Raw genomic sequence first — 23,068 nt, 5'->3', positions numbered from 1 at the left:
ATTCTAATTCGCACCCTCTCCACCCCTATTGAAAAACTGAATACCCAAATACTGAAATACGTCAATTCAGAATTGCTGCTGTGGTGCCTCGTTTGAGAGCCTCATGCTTCCATTCTCTTCTATGGGCTGGTCTCTCTGGTCAGACTACATTTCCCATGATGCAGCAAATCCAGCAACTGCCATGATGTACTACCTATCCTCACCAAGGGAGGAGATGGTGATGCGTCATGGGAGAGGTAGTCTGACCAGGGAGCCCAGCCTATAAATGAGAATGGGATCACAAGGCATCTGAACTACAACTCCCACTATGCACCACAACATCACTTGTTTTTTTGCAAACACCCCACCTCTTTCTCACCCACCCCCCTCCAAAACCCCCTTAATTTTCTGTGGAACCCCTCCCCAACCACCACCACTTTCCGAACAGTTCTACTCAGTACCCAGCACCTTCTATTCCTGTGACTCTTCAGGAGAGATTTTCAACTGAGCGCAGCACCCAGTGTGCTGAGCACTTAGGCACCAGCTTGATTTTTCCAAATTGGGAGCTGAGCTCTTTTGAAAACCTAGTGCTTATTTGCTTGCAGATGTGGCCTTCATCGTCCTAGAGAAAAAGAGATCCAAGCGCAGCCTGTCAGCCCCGGTAGTAGTACTTAAGTTTATTTGTAAACTGTTCTTTGGTAAACAATAAGACAGAACTTGAAAAGAATTAAAAAAAAAAAAAAAGAGACAAAGCAAAATGATTCACTCCAGATTCAGGAATGCACAGGAAACAAACTATGCCAACGCAAGAGACACAGGCTGTACCCAGGAAGAGAACTGGACTATCACCCTAGTGAATACTTAGCCTAAATCACAGAGCCACTGGTGGATGAGGTCATGCATCACTGCCCCTCTCACTACTGTTGGCAAAGATTCTGTGACCTGGGTCACAAGCAGATCAGCAGGTCTAGCCTGGGGGGTTTGGAGTTGATTGGTCAGGGACCCACCCAGTTGCTCTCCCTCCTCACCTGCTCACGCTTGCCCTCTCTAGTCATCTTTGTGGAAGGTGGCAGGGTGGGGGAGGTTTTGGAGGAGTGGGGGTGTTGCCTCTTTACAGGGGCGGCTCATTGCAGAGTACAATTTCCAGTTCCTTGCGGTATAGCTTCCCCCCATCGGAGAGGTTCATGATGCTCTTTCTGTAGTTGGTGAGCTGCTGGATGTTCATTTCCTGGCAGACAGTAACAGAAAGGAACATGATATAGAATGGCTGCATACACAGGACTAGATTTCAGTGGTGTGTCATGGGATGAGCTGGCCTTTGAAGTGGGGTTCAAGGACCTCCCAGATAGGGTTGCCGACTGGGAGTGTCTGGTTTTTAAATATTACCACCAGCAATGCCAGAACCTCCCCCGCCCCGCCCCACCCCACCCATCCCAAGGCCCTGCCCCTCCCCCATCACTTGCTGCTTTTCCTCTCCCACCCCCTCCCGCCTGGGTCAGGAGGGACTCGCCCGCAGAGCTGGGGGTGGGAGCTGCAGCCGCCCGACACAGGCAGGAGGCAGCCACAGCTGAGTAGGGGTTGGAGCGGGTGAAGACCTGGCACCTCCCCCATCTGCAGCAGCCAGACTTTGGGTGTCCAGTCAGTAGATCTGACTGGACACTGTCTGGTCCCCTTTTCGACTGGACTTTCTGGTTGAAAACCAGGCACCTGGCTACCCTACTCCCAGAGCAGAAGGATTTGGGGGATTGTAAGTCGCAGGGAGCATGGGCACTCTAGGCTGGTAGCAAAGCATGCTGGGAAGAGAGGCAGTATAAAGGTTGCTTGTGGCAGTTCCCCCTAGTGAGGAAAAAAGAGGAGAGTTGTATCTCTCCATGGGAGGAAGCTTGGATGTGGGGAGACCTTGAGAAGGAGGGAGCCGAACCCCTCATAGGAGACCCTTGGGTGGAGGGCTAACGCGACTCAGCCAGCAAGGGGAAATGGACAGCGGCTTTATTCCTGAGTGGGGGCCAGGCCCAGAGACTCTAACTCCGCCGTGGTATGCCACTGCAACACCACTGAGAGCAGTGCAGTTTCCCCAGCGTAAGGCGGGAGCAAGATGGGTAAATCAGGCCCAGTCTCTGCATTTGGCCTACAAACTTGCTGTAGTTCACTTTGTACTCTTTCCCTAAGTACCTCTGGGACGCTGCAAAACAGCTGGAGCAGCTGGCCATACTCTGGCTAGAATGACCCTCACCCCTGCACAGAGAGTCAGAAGCACCGAACTCTTAGAGCGGAGCAGATGTGGGACTTCAGTGGAGCACAGGCCTCTGCACAGAAGCAAACTTTGTGCACTGAGTGGCTTGCAGGTAAGCACCCATGTCCTGACTTGGCAATGGGCCATATTCACCACTGCACAGTGCAATGGCTTCTTGGCTGGGTCATCTGCAGGGATTGGACCTGGAACCTGTGGATCTAAAAACACGAGCCTCTGCTGTCTAAGCTTAATACTAATAAACCTGCTTACTGGCAGTAGCAGCTTCCTTTGTGCCACTCTGATCGAGCAGCACCTTGCACTGCTGCAGAGGGTCAAGCAAGTGCAGGGCAACAGTGATTCAAGCGCCTGGCCTCCGCTGTTCCTACATTCCTCAGGGCAGACATTGCTGAGCACTGTGCAGGCTTCTTCACAGCCACCCGATCGGGTGCTGAGCAAACCCAGATGCCCAGCACTAGCACTCTGGCCCACCTTCTGCACCCTGCAGGATTGAACCCTAACTGACACGACCAGCTAGGACTCCCGCATGTTAACCTTTGGGCCAGATCCTCCAGTGCAGCTTCTGGGCACCACATGGGTCTGCAGCCAGCAGGCCCCAAGAGGATTTCCCCAGGCTTGCTGCAGGTGTAAAGGATGACCCTGTGATGCTCTGATCCGTGCCTAAGGCACTGCCCTGCACTTCATCCACACAAGACACAGACTAGTCGCGGAGGATGCAACAGCTGCTAGGGCAGACCTAGGGAGCAAAGCTGCTCTAGTGGATTTGCCCATTGACTTGAACAGGAGCAGACCTTAGGTTTGTCTCCATTTGTTCCTTGTCAGCTCACCTTCTTGTTCTTCTCATAGAGGTCTTTCAAAAGGGCATCCAGCTCGTTCTCATCAATGAAGCCGCTCCCATCCTGGTTAGCAAGAGCAGGAGAATACACACATTAGGGGACACTTCATCCAACCCAAGGGGCCCTGCAATCATCTCCCTGCCTCTGTTCCCTAGGGCTGCAGTGGGCTTGCTGTCAATCACCACTGAACGGCTCAGACCTGCTATTCCCCTGGATCGCTCTCAGGTTTGGGGGCCTGTAAGCTACAGGAAACCCAACACAGCTGCCCTCTCTTTAGTCCAGAGGGCAGCAGTGGGGAACTGGTTTCACTTTTGACTGTGTTCATAATGTGATGATGCCACCAGCGCAGACATTGCCACTCTCACTGGGGTAAGGCCCTGAGTCAAAGCCCAGTGCAGGCACCAGAAAGGCTTTGAGTATATGGCCTGGTCCAGAGCCCGCTGGCATGACTCCATTGAAATCAAGGGGGTTACACTAGTATAAGTGACAGGAGAATCTCTATAGCCAGCTCTACTTGCTATAAAAGTCTGCAGCAACAGTGGTCCAGAAAAGCAGGATTTCATTATTATTCTGTCTCTAAATCCACATATCCCCTGTGTTCAGGTGGGTGGCAGATACCTGGATTCACAGACTCTTTAAAATGTGCTCTTCTGTCCTCTGTGGGCAGAACTCCCCTGCTCACATTGAAACAAGAGTCTTCTCCACACCCCTTCCATGAGCAGAGCGGTTGGCTACGTGCTGGGGGCCAGAGCCCCAGCTAGCATCCATTAGCATAATTATGTGCAACTCAAGTGAGCCCTGCGGATTTACACCAGCAGAGGCTCTGCCTAGGACGGTGAATGGGAGAAAAGGCCAAAATGCCTTTCCCAGTCGCAGCAGGCTAGAGAGACTAGGGGAAATAAAGTGCTAGGAAGAGTTCTTCCTGGACCAAGCTCATGGGATTTCAGATCCCCTTGTGCTTCCCCTTCTCCCCCACCCCATCCACGCAAGCCTCTTACCTTGTCATAAAATGCAAAGATAGCATTGAATTCCTCGGTGGCTAGTTTCATTCCCTGGACAATGACAGGAAGAATAAAGAAATGAGCCACGCACACAGGGAGGGAGGAGGGGGAAAACAATCAAAGGGGAAAAAAGAGAGCAATCTTTTTTTACCTGAAATTTAAGTAGGAAGTTCTCCTGCACAGGTAAGAGTCTGCAGAGAGATTGTGAAAGGGTAAATCGGGAGCTGAGTGGAGACACTCACCCGGCACATGTGGCCACGGCGAGGGGAGGGTTTGGTCCTCAGAGCTCTGCACAGATGCTGCCCTGGAGAGATCGGCTTTGCCTGCTCTTCTGTGGATGTACCTCACTCAAGCTAGTTAGTGGAGCCCTGTAAAGATGGGCCTACAGTCTGCACCAACCGGCTTCTGAATGGAGGCCTCCCTGTTTTGCCACTCAGCCCTCTCAGGAAGGGCATGGTCCTCCACTCAGGGAGACCGAGGGTTAAAAGCTGTTGAGATTGATAGGATGGTCACAGACCAGACTCCAGTGGATGTTTGTCTGCAACCTGATTTGGCATGATTAGGAGTCAGGCCAGATGTGGAATAGCAACGGGTGCTACAGGTTGGCATCGAGGTGTATTGGCAGAATTGGCCAGGAAGCAGTTTGTTTGTACTACAGTCTGCCAGGCTGCAGCTATTGGTCATTAATCTCCAGTCATGGGCAGTGGGGGGCAATGTTGTTCTTTTACAGAGGCCATAAGGCCAACGGTATTAGCGCCCCCGGAATGCTTTTTCTGCAGCTGGGCAAGCCATAGTATTCTCTTCCACTCCTGGTGCGGATTCCTCTGGCACTAGTGTGGATGAGAAGTCACTCCATGGAGCTCCATTGGTGCAAATGGGAAGGGAATCAGGCTCCTGGACTTTAACAGCAGTAGGGTCTGAAGCCCTTCGTTTAGAATGGCTTTGAGGCAGGACTGGAGTGGCTTGTAGAACAAGTTCAGGGGATACCTGGCATGCAGATGGAGCTGTAATTCAGCAAGGGGGGAGATGGATTTGACTGGGGGGAGGGTCCATAGTTTTCTTTGGCTCTTGCAGGGGGAAGACTAAGAAGCCCAAGTAGCAAGCAGTGCAAGAGGACCCTTACCGGGACATCTCCGACAGGCCCAGCTTCCCGTCCCCATTCATATCGAACATGCGCAGCTGAGGGGACACAAACCAGCAGTCTGTTAGTGACCGGCTCTTCCCTCCACCAGCGTCCCCAGTTGGGATTGCAGCCAAGCCTTTGGCAAAGTAGAGGGTCAGCTGACAATGCCAGCTTTCTACAGGGGGTAGGGAAATGGGGCCTGTTAAATTCAGAGTCATGGAGGAGGGAGGGTTGCCAGGTGTCCGGTTTTCGACTGGAAAGTTCAGTCAAAAAGGGAACCTGGCAGTGTCTGGTCACCTGCAGTAACATGACTCCGCCAATGCCGGACAGGAAGCGCAGCAGCTGCGGCTGCAGCCTGGAGGAGCTGCTCTCTGCTCAGCTGCTCATGGAGAGAAGTGGCTGGCTGCCTCTCAGCCATCTCCAGCAGACAGATTGGTGTGTGTGTGTGGGAATCCTGTCAGCCCCTGCCCGCCCTGCTCTGCCCTGATTTTCCCACCTGGCCTCTTGCTCCAGGGACTGACCCCCACCCCCTCCCTGCCCCACATGGGCAGGCAGGCACTGCGTCAGCTCCTCCCAGCCCAGCTCTGCAGGTGGCAGGTGAGTCCCAGGACGGGGGAATGAGCAAGCGGGAGGCAGGGCCTAGGGGTGAGGTCTTGGGGGAAGGGGCAGGGGTGGGGCTGGGTGCCCGGTTTTCAGCAGTTAGAAAGTTGACAACCACAGGAGGAGGGCAGGCCTGGTCCAGGGTGTGTTATGGGGAAAACTCTTGTCAGCCAGATAAGCTTGAGTTTATAGCTAAGTGAACTGTAGGGAGAAAAGTTTGAGCCAAACTGTTCCCTAGTGTAACTGCAATGGGCAACCCCCAGGGATAGATTGGGCCTGTTATGTGTGTCTGCATTTTACACTTAGTAAAGCCTGGGACAGGTTTAACAATACCAAGCTCTTACATAGCACTTTTAATCAGTAGAGCTCAAAGCAATTTAAACAGGAGGCCACTATCATTGTCCCCATTATACAGACAGTGAAACTGAGGCACAAGAGGGGAAGGGACTTGCCCAAGGTCACCTAGCAGATCAATGTCAGAGCTGGGACAAGGACCCAGGTCCCCACACTTCCAGTCTAGTGCACTCTTCATTAGGACAAACTGAGACAGGTGAAACAAGTGCACTTTCCACATCACATGCCACTAGCCAGATTCTGTTGGGAATCTCAGCAGAGAGGCCAAGGAATTGCTGGGGGCCTAGACACCAAACTCCCCTTTCGTGCTAAGAGTGGACCTGTTGGGGCAGTGGGGGAAGCCTGCCCCGCTGCCAACCATTCTGTGGTTAGACACAGGCCTCCGTTCTCCAGGGCTAGCACCGGAGAACTTTGCACTGGCCCCAGCCTGCCCTTTTCTGTGACTGAAGGTCCCAGCCCAGGGGCGTGCTGCTCACGCTCCTACCACAGAACGGGCTCGAGTTTCTGACCCAGATTTCTTACTGCCTGGGGAGTCAGGGCAGGGCGTGCTGCAGAACAAGTGCACCCATCCTCTGAGGGCCCATCATTGCTGTTCGATAGAGCAGCACTTCTGACAGGCTCTGGGAGTCCCCTCCACTCTTTTGGCTGGAAGATGGTAGCGGTGACCTTGGGGAGTCTCAGGGTCCTGAGACAGAGATAGAATTGCCCCAGCCCAAGCAGAAGATAGCATTCATCACAGTGCTACAGGAGCTGGCCTTCTCTGCTACGGTCGCCATCAGCTCTTTGGGGCAGGTGTGTGTCCAGTGCATAGCACAACCCGCGGGGGCCTGAGCAGGCCTCTCAATGCTACCACAACACCTGTAACAGAGAATACCTAGTAAGGCCAGGAGTTGCCCTGCAGCACATGGGCTCAGTCACTGGTGTGGAGGAGGAGAGTGCGAGGGACACGTTCCCCACGTTGGCTAAAGGAGCGGACGCAGGCTGGGGGAGCTCTCACTGCACCAGCTGACGAGGAGGAGGGGTGTGGGGGGAGCTCTTTACCCAAACCAGAGGGAGGATGGGGGAGCAGTGGAGGGAGGAGCGGTGTTCCCTCTACTCTAACCCCGATGCTTTTCACCCTTCTTCAGGCAGCTGGACTCATGCAGACTGACTCCTCGTCCCCACAACTTCTTTGAGCTGGCTGCGCCTCCGCTGCCGCTGCTTCCTCAGGACGCAGAATGGGCTCTGAATGGAGGGAGCTGGGTCAGCAGCAGCCGTGCCCCCCCCGGGATTGGTCTCACTTACTATGGTCTGTGTATATTCTTGCAGCTTTGGCTCATCGTAGGGCTTGTTCGCTTTCTTTAACAGGTCTGACAGGAACCCCTGCGACAGGAGAGGACCACGTAAGATTCGTGTTGGTTACAAACCCTGGCTTACCAAGGCAGAACTCCATCTGCGTTGCTGTAGTAAAACCATGCCCCTTGTTTTTCTTCACTGGGGAAAAAGGCACGTCCACTGCTGGGCAGTCTAGGAATGGTGCTGAGATGCGTCACACCTGTCCAGTCAAGGGCTATAGCCACAGTGCAAGAGCATGTCTGAAAATGTTAGTGTGGGAACTTCAAGGGGTCAGTGGCTAGTACCTTGGCACCCCCATCGCTGTGCCAGTCTCAAAGCAGCACAGTGCTTGGCACAGATTCCTCCAGGACTAAACCTGGGGAATGAGCGCTTAGAGTGGAGTGCCTGCTCCTTACATACGCCATAGGAAGTAGCGTCTCCTCTTGCAGCCAGATTTAGCCCCAGTGTACAGCGACATCAATGGGGCTGGACCCACTTCCACTGGGGTTGAATTTGTCTTTAGGTTTGTTGGTGTAATCCGCAGTGAGCATTTCTCTCACAGCATCGCTCAGGAGATTAGGCATTTCTCACTCTGAATCACCCCCACGGAACCTTCTTAAAAGAGCTCTAAATTCCCTTCCAGAATGGGAATTGCTTGGTCCCTGCTTCACTCTATGTGCCTTGAGAAATACCCCGACCCAAAGGCAAAGTGCACCACAGCTCTGACTGACTCCAGTGCAGCCATGCTGATATGCACCAGCGGAGGAGCTGGCTCCAAACGTTCTGCTGGCTTTTCACCCTCTGAAAGGTACATGGCACCCAGCCAAGGGGACTGGCCCAAATTATGTGCCCAGTCTCTCAGGAGGTTTTTGAGATCAGGAGCACTTGAGCAACCCATCGAGTAAGGCAAACCTAGGAGGAAGGGGCAGCTTCCAGCATTGTACACGTCTAATATCCTAAGATGCACTGAGAGTGACCTGCCATTTCACCGGAACAGGTGGTGTTAGTAGGCTCAGTTCTGTACGGTGCAGAGAGCCCTCAACACTCCTGGACGCTGATGGCAACTGAAGTTGCTCAGCACTTTACAGGAACAGCCCATAGTTACGAAGGGAATGAAGCTTTCTTGAAATGAGGCCACTGGCTCTGAGAAGCCAGTAGATCACAGTAAGTGGAATTTTAAGATCAATATGTTAACACAGGCAGTCTGCAAACAGTCTTATAATGTGGGGCAATATAAACAATACACAGTGAAACCTGCCTTCAGCCACTATCCACAGGGCAAAGCAGAAACCAGTTGCGTACCTAGCAGCAGTGGCTCTCTAAAGACTACACCAAACTGCCATGGGAACTTTGGGGTTCCTTTACAGAGGTGACTTAAGACAATGCAATGCCGTCATGGAGCGGGTCCTTGGTGCAGATTCTACTGCTTGCATTTGTGCCACCCCATTGGCATTCAGTGCAGTTGCAGCGAAGTAACTGGGCAGGATTTGACCCTGGGTGAGCTTTATTTCTAGTTGTTTCTGGACAGTTGCAGACCTCTGAGCTTTATCAGCTCATCTCCCCAAGCTACTCTAATGTAGGACAGCTTCAGTAAGAGCCTCCCATCTGCCTGAATGCTGCACAGCCCCTAGTGCTGCGTATCCAGAGCCCAGCTCTGCTGCTGCCAGAGTCAATGACAGTTTTCCCATTTGACTTCCATGGCAGCAGGAGGAGGTGCTATACAGTGAAGTACAATGCCGGCTGAAGTGATCAGGAGCTGCAAAGGGACAGTGTAAGCTCTCAAGCCTAGCTTCTTATAGACTGAGTGATCATAAGATAGACACGCGCTGCGGCCATGCACACGCTGCTTTTCTTAGAGAATGACTCGCAAGAGAGGTATGGTATGGTACAGAATGCCACCCTAGAATAGCCCCCACCAACAGCACAGCCCTTTAAAGTCAGGTCTCCAAGACACTCTTCAGTCATCCCCCACCTTGAGTTCATTGGCTTCTATATACCCACTGCGGTCTGTGTCATATTTCCGCCAGGCCTGCAAGGGAAATGCCACACGTTAGTACAAGTGATTCCCCCACTGAAAAAAGTAATAGATTTTGGATAGTGAGATAGTGATCGCTCTTTGATCTAGAAGACAAAGGTATGAATGTGATCTAATGGCTAGAAGCTAAAGCTAGACCAGTTCAGGCTAGAAATCGGGAGAAAATTTAATGCTTAGGGTAATTAACCATTGGAACAACTTACATAGGATTCTCCATCACTTGAAGTCTTTAAATCTAGATTGGATGTCTTTCTAGAAGATCATCTATAGGTCAAACAGAAGTTATGGGCTGGATGCAGAAATTACTTGGTGAGTTCTAGGGCCTGTGTTATACAGGTCAGACTAGATAGTCATAATGGTTCCTTCTGGCCATAGCAGCTTTATGACATACTCGTTGGGAATCCACTGATTTTACTGGGAACTGCATCCACTTAACATTGGGGCTGGATCTGGCCCAAGGTACATATGTACACAGCAGTGAATGGACTGGGACTACCCCTCTCAGCTTTTCCTTTTTAGGTAGCCCCTCTCGTGGCATTGGGACTGGGAATAACTAAAGCTACCATGACAACAGACCTACAACACATGAGGTCCATTCTCCTAGTGATTTGTGTGTTGTCTCAACATTGGTGCATCCATCTCAAATACAATAAGAACTACCCCACAACTACCTGCACCAAACGCAAATGAAACCCAACCTGTTCAGGCGTTTGGCTCAGTGAGCATGAACCTGTTCTGTAGCTGTGGAGGAGACAGCTTGTTACCCATAAACAACAGAGGTGACAAAGGGGGAGGGAAGGGCAGTAGAAATGTGCATTTTCCCCCACACTTGGTTAGCATTTATTGTAAGTTTCTCTCTATCTCGGGTCTAATACAGCATCCTTTACCATGACAGCTGAGTCCCCTATAGATCAGGAGCCTGTTTACAGTCTCTCTCTGTCTCAGATATTCATGTGGACCTAACAAATCAAAAAGACATTTATCTGTTCAGAGCTGGTTGATCAAAGTATTTTCCTGCTTCCTGTGAAGACACTAAATTGTCTCCCCCACACGGTGTGTCAGAAGAGGTCTCCCTAAGTGCTATTCTTCTGCCTACGCAGATTTCCATCCCCATCTGGCATGGGGAGAACACAGCTCCCCATTGGTCTTGAGTTTTCTGAAGCTTCATCTCTCAGGGGACGGGTTTTGGTCCTGAGGGGAATTGGTTTAGCAGAGCTGGTTGCACTCAGGGAAAAACAATGTCAAGAGTTCATGCTCATTATTAGACTCGCTATTGGGGGCGTGGGCTGAATTTAATAGTTAATGGCATGTGCTGATGAAGCAATAACGCCCCTTGTCTGTAAAATGGCAGCACGTAGAACGGCATCACATTTGCATGTTGTTCTCATTTTCCAGTAATTGATATAAACTCTTGCACGGCGTCGCTGTGCATTGCTGAACAGCTGCTACACGGCACTAGCCGGTGAAACCTCTCACGTACATCTCATATTGATGAAGAACTTTGGAATCTGTCAGACTGAGATGCCACATCACTTTATAATTTGAGAGGGTCTTTTATCCTATCCTCTTAAAGAGTGTTTAAATATTAACTACTGATGCCCAAAAATGTCCCTCTGAAGTAGACAAAAGAGATAAAGGTCATTTTACCCTCCTCCAAAATGCTGCCACTTCTGTGTGGAACACGACTGCTGTTTGATGGCACAAAGGAACACTACATAGTTTAGGACTGAAAGTGAAGAAAAGACCATCCAAATAATACTGGGAGTGAAATTTAGGGAGGCAGAATATAAATATCTAACCTGCAATTTGGGCAAGACACAGGAGCTAACTTCCTTACTGTTCTGAGAAGCGCCATAAGATCCTTGATGATGACAAGGCTTCTGCACCTCACTTGCGTACTTGGTCCACAGACAGCACCTCCAATAGCACAGCCCCCACAGACAGATATGCCTATAGACACTAATCACCTCCCGCAGCCCAGATCTATCTCCCTGCTCTTCCCTTCCTCTTCAAATTCTTGAAAGAGGCTAAATAACTGATTTAATGCACCCGGAAATTTAGAACATTCTCTTGCAAAGTGAATTTCAACAGCACAACACAAGGGAAGTCCTCCTCCCCTTCCACAAGGAAACACATCCCACTAATGAGCAGCGCCAGGGTGTTGAGAGCTCCTGCCCAAAAACTCCCTCCCAGGTTTTACAGTGTGAGCTGGGCCAGGCCTTTGGAGATTAGTGAGTGTCATGGATGCCATTGTTGTGCAGGTGTGATCAGTGAAGCTCCTAGATTGAAGGTGCGCCTTAGTCACTGGGACTTGGGGGTTACAAACCAGCCAACCTGTCACTCTGGGAAGAGGGAGCAGGGATGTTCCCACAGTCCACTTTGTGCTTGTCATAAACTATCTGAGTAGCTCAGGTACTTGCAGAGTATCTGTCCCCTTAACAAGGTGTATTATGACACCAGAATTATGGTGTAGGCTCTGTGGCAGACCCTGTCTGTCTGTACAGCATCGCTCAATATGGCCCCAATCCTGAACTGCTTAATACAAGCAATAAAAAGGACAAAACTACTGTGTGGATGTGTAGGGCTAAAAGCTGCTCCCACTGAAGTCTATGGCAAAACGTCCCTGGACTTTAATGGTATCATGGTTTGGCTTGTGTCCATAGCGATAGCTTGCCTTCAGTGGGAGGATAGAATTGCAGCTGGCATGTAGCTATGTCTCTTCCAGGTAAAAACATTCAGAGGACGCCAGCATGGCTGCTGGACAGAGAAACCACTCACCTAGAGAGTGTGGCCAAGGACTTCACCAGGCTGCATTTATTAGGAATAGCTTGTTAGTCAATGCATTTTCCCTGGTAATAGTTCAAGTATATTCCCCCTGCCCCGCCTGCCCGCCCCCCCCATGCTCCCCCCCCCCCCCCCAATCCCCAGCCTCCTAACATGCAGGAGAAACATCCTACCTAACTGGTCAGAATTAAAGAAATTACAGGCCGAATTCCTTATTCAGCCTTGATGTCAGTAGAAATTTAGCCTAAAAATGGCTTCTGGAACTGGTTTGGTTATAATAATAGTAATAAAAATCTGCTCTCTACTCACCTCCATGAATTCAGAGCTGGATCCAACATGCTGTCTGAAACACAACAGGAAGTTCTCCTCTGTGGGCAGGATCTGAGCCAGCTGGAGGGTGGGGGAGACAGCAAAGCCATCAATGAGTAGAAGGCAAGTCACACAACACACAGAGAATCCTTGGCCCATCCACTGGTGCGTGTAGACGGTGACAGAATAGGATTGTGTTTCCTTTCTTACTGCATCTTTGTAATTTTTGCTGCTGTCACAGGCCACTGCCATTTTGTGAGGGAGAATCAATGCAGCACGTTGCAGAGGAGACACATATATTGTGCTCTCTCTCTCTCATTGCAAATTTACTTTTGCTCTTAATTGTTTTGCTTAACCTAAAATAAGTCATTGAGACTAAAATGGTTGCTCTTTGCGCATGGAAAGAACATAACAAGTCCCATCTGCATGGTTTGCAATAATTCCCTAGAAAAAGGAATTATGTTTCAGATCTTCTATCTGTTTTGTCCTCTTCCTGATGAAACACGTTAGCAGAGTGGATGTTACATTCCTCTCTAATGGCTAGGCCACTAGGTAATAACAGCCTACTGCCACTACCAGCTAACAGAGTGAAACCGTTAGCTCCAGTGATTGAGGTCTGTGCTTTTGTGTGAAGGTCCTGGCCTTACATTCTGCTGATAGCTAAGAATGAGGTTTGTTCCACTGTAATTCAACATACTTTCTCCATGCGTTAATAAGGGAGTTTGAAAGTATTGTGGCTCTGTTTTACTTCCTTGTTTGTTGCACCAGCATCCTTGATGATGCTGAGCCCAGCTCTCTGAATTGTGTTAGGCGGTTAAGTGCTGCCACAGAACTCACCGGGGGAGGCCAGTCACACTAAACACTTTGTTCTACCTAAAGCTTTTGTAAAAGTGGCTGTTTTACACTTTAATTTTTGGTGATCAAGAAAAGGAGGATTTAAAAGTGGGGCAAAAAAAGTTCTTACATGTACTATTGACACCACCTAGGACTACTGAATGCAAAAAATCCTAAAAAATTCAGTTCCATCGACACTGTTTACAATTTGAGCTTTTTTCCATTTGGACAGGGAAAACAAGCTAGACAAGTTCACATGTGTGCTCCTAGTCAGGTTCAGGCAGAAACTGGGTTTCAAGCACAGAAGGGAACTGTTTACATCCAGACAAAAAACTATCTTTAGTGACCTTTTTAAAGGAAAACCCATGAAAACATTAGCAATGGGGTTGGGAACTTTTTAACGAAACCTTACATTTGAAGATCAAGGCAGCTAGGACCAAAGAGAATTGTTCCAAAGAAGATTAACAATTTGAAAGGGCCATAGATAAAACGGAGACCTAAACTTTGTAAGGTGCCTCTGTTTTTCCAATCAGTTCAGTTCTCCTTGTCTGCCTGCCTTTCGGTGCCCTTTTCACAGCTGTCTTCTTAACTTTGAGTCATTTCTCCCAAAATAGTGTCAGTGTCTTAATCAAAGGGCTGGACAACTTTTAATAAGGCCTGTGCGGGCGAGCAGCTGGACAGAAGATTTCTTCGGAAGCTCAGGTTGGCAGGAGCCTCCTTTTTATTAGGAAAATAATAAAGTGGAGCTTCCTGGTAAATCGAGAGAGCAGGCAGCAGACCGGCAGGAGACAGAGTGACTGGCTTCCTTGATTTTTTCATTTAGTGGTAACAGCTGAAAGGAACCATGTCCTAGCCACTGAGAACATCCTGGCTAGATAGCTGGCTTTGTCATGACACTGACAGCAACTCACCAGAGCAATTTCATTCCCTCTGCAGGTAGGGCCAAATTTAGACCTGGTGTCACTCCAGTGACTTCAACAGGGAGGAGTTTGGCCTGACGAGTTCTCAGATACTGTAAAGCTGGAAGGATGTAGACTGGGGAGCAAAAGATCGTAGCCCCCACTGCCCATTGTATATACAGTATCTCTGCTCCCCAGTCAGAGTCCTCCCCTCGGAAAGAGAAATGAAGTCCGGTTCTGCAAACCAACAGTGGATTCATGCACATCCCACTCATTATGGATGTGACTGGCTTCAGCTGAATTGCTGCCATCCACAGCCCTGCTCGGCTTCTGCTGTGCCCATGAGCAACTGCACATGAGATGCAGTTACATGAATACTGGTAATTCGTTGGTATGGTCAGCAGGACACACAGTGCGAAGCGTGTTGGGATATGACGGAGTCAGGCCAATTACATATTACTGGTCCCTCTGCATGTGCTGGCTCAAACGCAGGGCCTAGGCCTGGGGCCTGACTCATGCTGAGTAGCATTTTGGTCCATGATGAGTAGTTAATGGGACTAGTCAGTGTGAGTCAGGTAGCAGGATCAGTCCTGACACAACAATGCCTCCTTGATGGTCACAGGGAGGAAGCGGGAGGAAGGCAAAAATGAGGGTGTACACACGTACAGGGGTGGGGAAAGGGATGAGGACGGGGAGTCAGAATCACTGATGGCAAAGGGGGGAAAGGGAATGGGCGGAGAGGCAGAGATCAGAAGGCAGAGACTGAAATACATGCTCTGGGAGCTAGTGCCTCATCACTCATAGGCAGGGAGGGCAGAGTACAGAAAAGCTAATCCACCTCTGGGAAAGGAGCCAGCCAGACATGCTGCCTTATTTTATAGGGACATCCCTTCCTTGGTGCCTAGCCTCCTACAGCACAGGGATTTGCCAACATCGTCACAATGTGTGGACCACACCATAACCAGGGAGCATCTCTCTACCACCATCCTCTCTCCCATTCATCACTGTGTGCACCCAACTCCCCTACTGGCAACTGAACAGCTGCCCTGGGCCAACCACAGTAACTACTTATGTAGCCAAAGTACTTGGGGCAGTCGTGGGATTCGAATCTAGGACCTACCGAGGGGGGCTGGCCCCCCACTGAAACTTAGTGGGTTTTTGGTCGGCCCCCTCCCACTATCAAAAGAAAGGGGAAGGGCCAAAGAGAAATCAGGATCGTGAGACTGTCAGTCCCCAGGGCCAATGGGGAGACACCAACACTCCAAGTCAGCCCCATTGACAGGGCAGGTGAGCCAATGAGGGAGTCAGGAGCCTGGGGTCCTGTCCTCCCTGTGAGGTGGAGCTGCCTGGGTCACAGTAGGGCAGAGCTAAGGAGAGCAGCATGAAGTCAGAGCTGGGCTGGAGCTGGTGCAGTGCAGACCAGCCGTGCCGACGGGAGCCAGGGCTGAGCTGGCTAGCAGGCATCCCTCATGCCACGAGTAACGCCAGAGAAGAGAGTGGTGAGCAGCTGGGGAGAGCAAGGGGGCTCTGGGGAGAGGGCCCAGCGCAGGGAGACATCGCCAGGCCCGGAGCCAGCTGTGTGGGGTGTCCCTGGCTCCATGGGCAGGGGGGTCCTTGTTCCTTTACCCTTTTCTATTTTCCCTTATTTTTCTTACAGTTGCTGTTTAGTAAATTGTATTTGGTTTAAGCTATAAGTAATGATCAGTGGGCCAGGGATGTGGCTGGTGCAGAGGGTACCCCTATCCCTTGGCCTAAGTGCCCACAACAAGACTGGGGTTAAACCTCCCAGGAATCCGGGGCCCAGCTCTACTGGGGGTAACAAGCACTCTGCCACATAGGAGCATGGAAGAAGTGTCCTCAAGGTCAGGCAGGCTTCTGGGTAAAGGAAGTGGGAGCGAGGACTCCGGTCCTTTCGCTATCTGATTCCCCTGGGGGAGTGCAGAAACCAGGAAAGTTCCCCACAATAGTGGGACCATTCCCCCACTTGCAATGAGCTGCCACCACTGGAGCTAAAGAAGTAAGCATTAGCAGACTCGTACACCTCTTATGGGACGCAGAGCACTGAACTGGAAATCAGGAGACCTTGGTTATATTCCCAGCTCTGTCATTGGCCTGGTGGGTGACATTGTGCAAGTCACTTTGCTGCCCCGTGCCTCAGTATCCCCATCTGTCAAATGGGGATTATGATGATCAGCGTAAGAGCCTGCTATTATGTATATCAGCCATTAGAGGGCAACAGATTGAGATTCCTCACTACCCAGAGTGCAGATCACACGTATCTGGGCAGGCAATATTAGTGCTGAATGGAAACACGGAGAAGCCAAATCCTTGTGACCAGCCAGCTCCCCACTGGTCACCATGAAGTGCTCTGCAGATCGTAATCTGGGACTATTGCCTCATTAAAACAATATGCCACACAGTTCTCGCTCATATTGCAACAATCATGCAAAATAGATACAACTTGGATACCTCATCCCAGGTATGATTTTATACCACTGTCCCTGAAAAATCAGCTTCATCTTTGACCTGACAGTTGATGTAAGAGTTTATAGCCCTTCTCAAATCTCCTTCTAGCTACGTCATTTTTATTGTTCCTATCAATGTCTAATCCTTTCCTACATCCCGCTAAGCTCTCGGATTTAATAATTTCCTGCAGCAGTGAGAACCAGGCCTCCTGGGTTCAGTTCTTGTCACTCCGATAGAGCAGAAATAGAAATGGGCCAGGAAAAGGCAGCCGAAATGATTAGAAGCCTGTAGAGACTATATGAAGATAAATTAAAAAGATTAAGATGCTTTCCTTTAGAGAGGAGATGAATGGGGGGGGGGGGAATATAAAATCATTACTGGGAGAGAGGAGGGTTCCCATTTGCCCAATCCCATAACATGGGAGCAAAGGGGCAGCCAATGAAATGTAAATCAACAACTTCTACAGCTGATAAAGGGAAATTCTGTTTTATGCAAAGCATAGTTAGCCAGTGGAACTCACTGCCACAATATGTTAGTGGGATAGAAGGAGGAATTAAACATGTATATGAATAGTGAGAACATCAGCAGCAGTTACACTAGCTGGGATAACAATCCATAATGAGCATCAGCTCACGCTTCAGGACACAAGGCAACCACATTAGCTGCCAGGGGTTCAGAAGATGTTTCTCCCATGGCTATTGGATTGTACTATTGTCCATGTGGTAGAGAACCAAGGCTTGCATTTTCAAAGGTGCCTAAGGGAATCAGGCGCTCAGATCCCATGGAAATCCAATGGGATCTGGACACCTGACTCCCTGAGGCTGCTTTGACAAGGCAGTCTAATGCAACATGCGGCAGGATTCACACTCCCCACTTCTGGAGTGCAAGAGGATCCATGTGTCTATGCTAGGAGCTAATCCCCAAGCATAGGTGGACATCCTGGTCCCAATGAAGCCAATGACAAGTCTCCTACTGACTCCAGTGCGGCCAGGATTCCCCCTGAGCATAGTAGTATCGATGAGAGCAGCTTGTGGGAGCGATGCTGGCGCTAGCACCACTCACCTCTGCCATTTCAATTCTGCCATCTGCATTCTTGTCATACTTCTGCATGAACTCCTTCATCTTCCCTGCAAAGTTGCCGTTCTTAGAGTCCTGTGAACAAAGCGAGAAGGTTTGTCCCTCTTGGCCTCCAGCAGGGCCTCTGTGCCCCCCGGCCCCTCCCGCTCTGTGCACTGTGCCTGGTCAGTGCGTTGGCTTCGAGCCATGAAAGGTTGGGAAGGACGCTGCTTGGATGTCGAACAGGCCAGTACATCAGAGAGGAGCCCCTTTCACTCTTAACCCAAGGCAGGAGAGCCAGCGGAATATCCTACCTCAACGCAGTAGGGTTAAATTACAATTGTGTCTATGCACCCAGTTGCGTTAGCCTCTGTACACACGCACAAAGAGACAGGCCCTGCCCGGAAGAGTTTACAGTCTAACTAGACAAGAAGAATTAGTCTCATTCCCAGCTAAGAAGCTGAGGCACAGTGAGATTGAGGGAGGCAAGGGCAGAGCTAGGAGGTGAATCAGATTTTCTGCATCTTGAGGCCAGTGCCTTAACCCCAAGAGAACTCCCGTCTAGTCCAAGAGAGTAGACCGGCAGCTGGCAGGGGACACTAATCTAAATGAGTTTGAGGTGAGTAACAACCCAGCCTCACATCAAACCAGGAAAGGGAGCTGCCCATGTGTCCCTGGCCAGCTAACGCCGGCTTTACAGATTACTCTGCAAACCAGAGTGGTCCTGTTAATGCCAGGGGCTCCTTTGGGTGGGGAGAGATTGCAGGATCAGGATCTATTAATATAACTTGTGCTAAGGTGACTCGGTCTAAAGCTTCTATTGACTTGTTACACCTCATGGCTCCAACGTTAACTCAGCGTTGCTAACTCTCGTGATTTATCATGAAGCTCACGCTATTTGGTGTTTTCTCTTCAAGCCCCAGCTCCCGGAGTCGTGATTATAGGAGAATTGCAGCTTGCATTTAAAAAAAAGTAGGATTTGAGCACTTGGGTCTGTGGAGAAAAGCTGGAAAATGTGACCCCCTAAAGGCTCCAACAACAAATATAAAGACCCCAGATCTATTATTTTTGTGATTGGGAGGGGTGGGGGGGAGACTGGCCTGTGATTTTTGCAGGGTGGGGTTTGGCAATGTTAATGACTCAAAAATGGCAAAGTAGATTTTGCAGAAACTTTCCTAAACAAACATCACCTTGGGGCTGAGACCAAGCCTGGAGGGCCAGATACTGGAGACACTTATGACATGGACAAGCAGAATATTGTGTGTACCGGGGAGAAAGACAATCAAACTACCCACATCCAGCTCTGCTCAGCTTGCAAGTCATAGGAGCTGGAAAACAATAACCCAGCCTTTCCCCAAGCAGCAGATAGGAGTTTAATGGTCACTCTCTTTTCAGCACCCTCTTCCTTAGTTGGCTTGTCATTTACTCACTGAAAACAAGACATAAGATCACGAGTTATGAGGCTTTGTTGCTAGAGTGTCTCAGGGCACGTCTTCACTACCCGCCCGGATCGACGGGTAGAAATCGATCTCTCGGGGATCGATTTATCGCGTCTCATCTAGACGCGATAAATCGATCCCCGAGTCGACGCGCGTACTCCACCTCGTCAGGAGGAGTAAGCGGCGTCGATGGGGGAGCCGCGGCGGTCGATTTGCCACCGTCCTCACAGCGGGGTAACTCGAATAGGATACTTCGACTTCAGCTACGCAAATAGTTTGCGTATCTTACATCGACCCCCCCCAGTGTAGACCAGCCCTCAGCCATTAGAAGAGACCAAATTAGATGCTGGACAACTGCTCAGCAGCAGTTAAGAAGTTGATGTGCAGAGGAAGTGTAGTCCAGTGGTTAGAGGAGGGGGAACTAGGTGCTAGTGCTCCTGAATACTGTTCCCGATTCAGCTACTGACTTGCTTCATGACCTTAAGCAAGTCTCTTCACCTTCCTTGTGCCTCAGTTTCCCTATTGTTAAAATGGGGCTAGTAATATTTCTCTCCTAGGATTGCTGTCCGGCTTAATTAACTTCCATACACACAGTGGCTGGAGACCCTCAAATGCCAGGTGCTATTACAATTGTGTTGACTTTTGTTTGGAGCCAGTTCTTCCGTGTGTGAGTAATCTGATGGGTGGGTCCCTCTTTAAAGCAGCATGGGTTTGCCATGCCTTCTTACCTTCTGGCCTTGCACAGCCGAAGCAGTAGAAAAGGCCACCTGGGCTAACCCCAAGGAGGCCTTGGTTAGGCAAGGGGTTTTCACTGGCCAGCAGGGGGCAGTGTGATGACGGGCTGAGCAGTGTTTGGTTAGCAGGGGATGGGCAATGGATCTGCTAAGGAACAGGCTTATACACACAGTATGCGTCTGGGCTCACGCCATGTCAAATGGCTTGGCCTGAGTGAGCAAACCTTGGCTGATGGGGACCCCAAACTGTGTGTGGAGGGGCCAGCGGCACAGCATGGAGCTAGTTCGCTGCCCTCTCAGCGCGCACATCCAACCCCCTGTAAAGGGAGCACAGCCCCAGGAGGCCAGAACAATCAAAGCAGCAGCCTGGTTATGCCACGGCCCCTCCGAGGCAGTGAGGCCCTGCTCTCCAAGGCTGTTTGGAAGAAGAGGAGCTCGTGTTTCCAGTGATTCCATAATTTATGCTGTCAGTTCCATCTGCAGCCTTGCATATGCTCCAATGAATATTGCACAGAAATCCGCCGGCAGGCTGCCAGGCTCCGTGCCACCTGTGCCAGCCTGATGATCACGTGGCAGCGGGCGAGCCTAGTTCAGTCTCACAATGGTGTGAGAAGGGAGCTGAGCTGCAGGGACAGCTCGTCTCTGGCTTGCCTTGGCTGGAGAGATGGGTCCATGACCCAGAATATGAGGGTGATATTGGGGAGGAGGGGAGTAGAAAATGAGAGGAATAAATGAGGCTCTTTGGGGATCCAACCCCCCCTCCCAGAACCCCCCCTGGATGTTAGGGCTAGAATAAAAGTTTCATAAGGAAGGAGATCAGAGCTGGCTCGGTGGCAGGGCTCTTGCAGGACAAGTGGCTTCAGGGTCCAGTCTGGACTAGCAGGGACTGGGCTCAGGCTGCAGAGTTGGTAGCTAGGCTCTGAAAGTAGCAAATATCCTGAGTTGCTCAGCAGTGGCTCTCTCAGCTGACTGAGGCCTGAATGGATTTCAGCCTGGTCCTTAGCCAGCGAGGACTGGCGACTGAACCCATCCCAGATGTTTCAAAATCACAAGTCGGCCCCTTCCAAAATCATGAGTTTTGGGGAAAAATAACCCATTTGGGGTGCTTTTTATTTGCCTGCTGATATCAGAACCTTCAGGTTGTCCTCGGGTCACGTTCTCGAGCTGCTCTTCGCAAAGCCTGAGGGCTAGAAACATATTTGTATTGACCATTTTAAAGCTGTTCTTTACTAACCAGAAGTAGCTGTGACCTAAATTCCCAATGTCAACTGCAATATGGCACAGCCAGCTGCTGGGGCCTTAACATCAGTCGTGATGCAGAAGAGTGAGCGACCACCCTGCTCCTTGCAGCACAGCCCCTCCAGCTCTACGCTGGGCCAGTGGGGGCAAAAGTGACATAGAGGGGAGCACACCACCTACTGAACCTTTCACACACACCCCCTTCCTGTAGCTGGGGCATTGGGGCTGCAAAAGAGTCTCATGTAATCACTTGACTCCAGTAGCTGGGGCTTTGAGTAAAACATCAAATATTGCAAGACACAATAAAGTCACAGGAGTTGGCAACGCAGACAGTGCAGCCTACAAATGCATATTTGCAACAGATGTTTCCAGTGTTACAGAGAGGCCATAGGTTTTTTAGACCCAACTGTGAGCCATGTAATAATGTGAACATGTGGGGGAAATACCCTAACTTCTCAGTACATGGAAATACTTGCCCAAGTAAAATTGGTAAGGCACAGATTGATTACTAGCCAAATCCTGCTGACTTTGAAGAGTCAGGACCAATCATCGTCAAGAGGTGTAGCTTGGCACCCGCACTGGGATTTTAGGTACCCTAGAAGTGGGCCTGAGCCAGAGAGTTCAGAACCAGACTTTTCCAATGTCCAGAGCTGTTTGGAGCCAGGATTGGAAAACCCCGCCACTCTCGAGTCAGTCCCAAGCCCCTGAATCCTTTTGAAGTTTGCTTTTCACTACTGGGCATGGCCCCTCAAACTTGCAGGTGATGGGCACAGATTCCAGCTCCCTGAGAAGGGCTCTTCATTGCAACCCTCACAGGGAATGAGGCAACACTGGGCTGTGCGGGAGACTCAGGTCAGGAGAAGAACAGGGAAGGAGGGAACAAAGAAGAGGAGGAAGAACAGCAGAAGAGGAAAGGAAATTTATTTTTCTTACCACTCCAGCGCCCTTTCTAGCACTTTCTAGCTCCTGGAAGAAGTTTTCCAGTTCCTTGCCTTCAATGTAGCCATTTCCTGCAAGGAAAACAAACACATGGTTAATAGTGGTTGAGCCAGTGAGGGGGTTAAGGCAGTGCCAGATTAAGGCCTGTGTGGAGAGGCCCAGCTCCTGGAGTCTTGTGATTACACCAGAATTTAAACATTCAGAAAAAAACCAAAATGAATTTCTAGCCTTTGTGGTTGGGAAAAAAAGCTTGAAAACATTGCCCAAGTGTAACCAATGCAGTGATGTCTGCCTGAGTCTGCAGAGAGCCTGCGACAATTGCTTGGAGAGGGGAAACTGCCCCTTGTTTCTCAATAGGGGGCTAACTCCAAGACCTTCTGCTCCAGGGCGACCCACCAAACCCGGCCTGTCAGAGGACTGGGTGTAACAGGAGGAGTAGAGTGCAGCTGGCCTGGCCCATGTATCTAAGTGGTTTCACCTGGCTGCTGAAGTATGTCCTGAATTTCCCCACAGCCTACCCTGCTGCTCTTGGTGGAGACAACCGGGCTCCATACGGCTTCTCTTGCCTCTCTGGGAGTGGAGGCCCCCTGCCACCTCCACTCCCAGCCGGGGCTGGGCCCGGGCACAGGGTTCTGGGGATAGAGCCATGAGGGGCCTGGTGCCATAGTGTGCCTGTGGTCCCAGATTGCCTTATCCAGCCCCAGTCCATCTAACCGGAGGAGCTCTGTGTGTCTATGGAGTTCCCTTGCCACACTCCCCTGAGCACAGGCAGGAAGGAGGTTCTCCAGCTACTCTCCCCTAAACTCAGCTCCGGAGTCAGTAACTCAGCCGGGGCAGGGAGCGGGCGCAGGAGAGAGCAGCACAGATTCAGGCAGC

At 50.5% G+C, this 23,068-nt stretch overlaps 1 protein-coding gene across 1 annotated transcript in view; it reads right to left on the bottom strand.

The window, feature by feature from the left end:
• Positions 1-769: 769 nt before the first annotated feature.
• LOC113406948 (calretinin-like) overlaps positions 770-23,068 on the bottom strand; it is a 55,437-nt gene continuing 33,138 nt past the window's right edge. Inside the window, exons 2-11 of the mRNA XM_026653866.2 lie at positions 22,187-22,263; positions 17,848-17,937; positions 12,587-12,667; positions 9,431-9,487; positions 7,429-7,506; positions 5,191-5,246; positions 4,219-4,258; positions 4,065-4,118; positions 3,058-3,129; positions 770-1,207 (exon numbers count right to left, since the gene is read on the bottom strand). Coding sequence (XP_026509651.1) covers positions 1,091-1,207; positions 3,058-3,129; positions 4,065-4,118; positions 4,219-4,258; positions 5,191-5,246; positions 7,429-7,506; positions 9,431-9,487; positions 12,587-12,667; positions 17,848-17,937; positions 22,187-22,263 — 722 coding nt within the window. The 3' untranslated portion in view covers positions 770-1,090. The remainder of the gene's footprint in view (positions 1,208-3,057; positions 3,130-4,064; positions 4,119-4,218; positions 4,259-5,190; positions 5,247-7,428; positions 7,507-9,430; positions 9,488-12,586; positions 12,668-17,847; positions 17,938-22,186; positions 22,264-23,068) is intronic.

The sequence above is a fragment of the Terrapene carolina genome, unplaced genomic scaffold (assembly GCF_002925995.2).
Source record: "Terrapene carolina triunguis isolate 2854851 unplaced genomic scaffold, T_m_triunguis-2.0 Scaffold166, whole genome shotgun sequence".
NCBI classification, from domain to species: domain Eukaryota; kingdom Metazoa; phylum Chordata; order Testudines; family Emydidae; genus Terrapene; species Terrapene triunguis.
The sequence above is the reverse complement of the archived record's forward strand: the minus strand, read 5'-3'. Positions and strand labels throughout refer to the sequence as shown.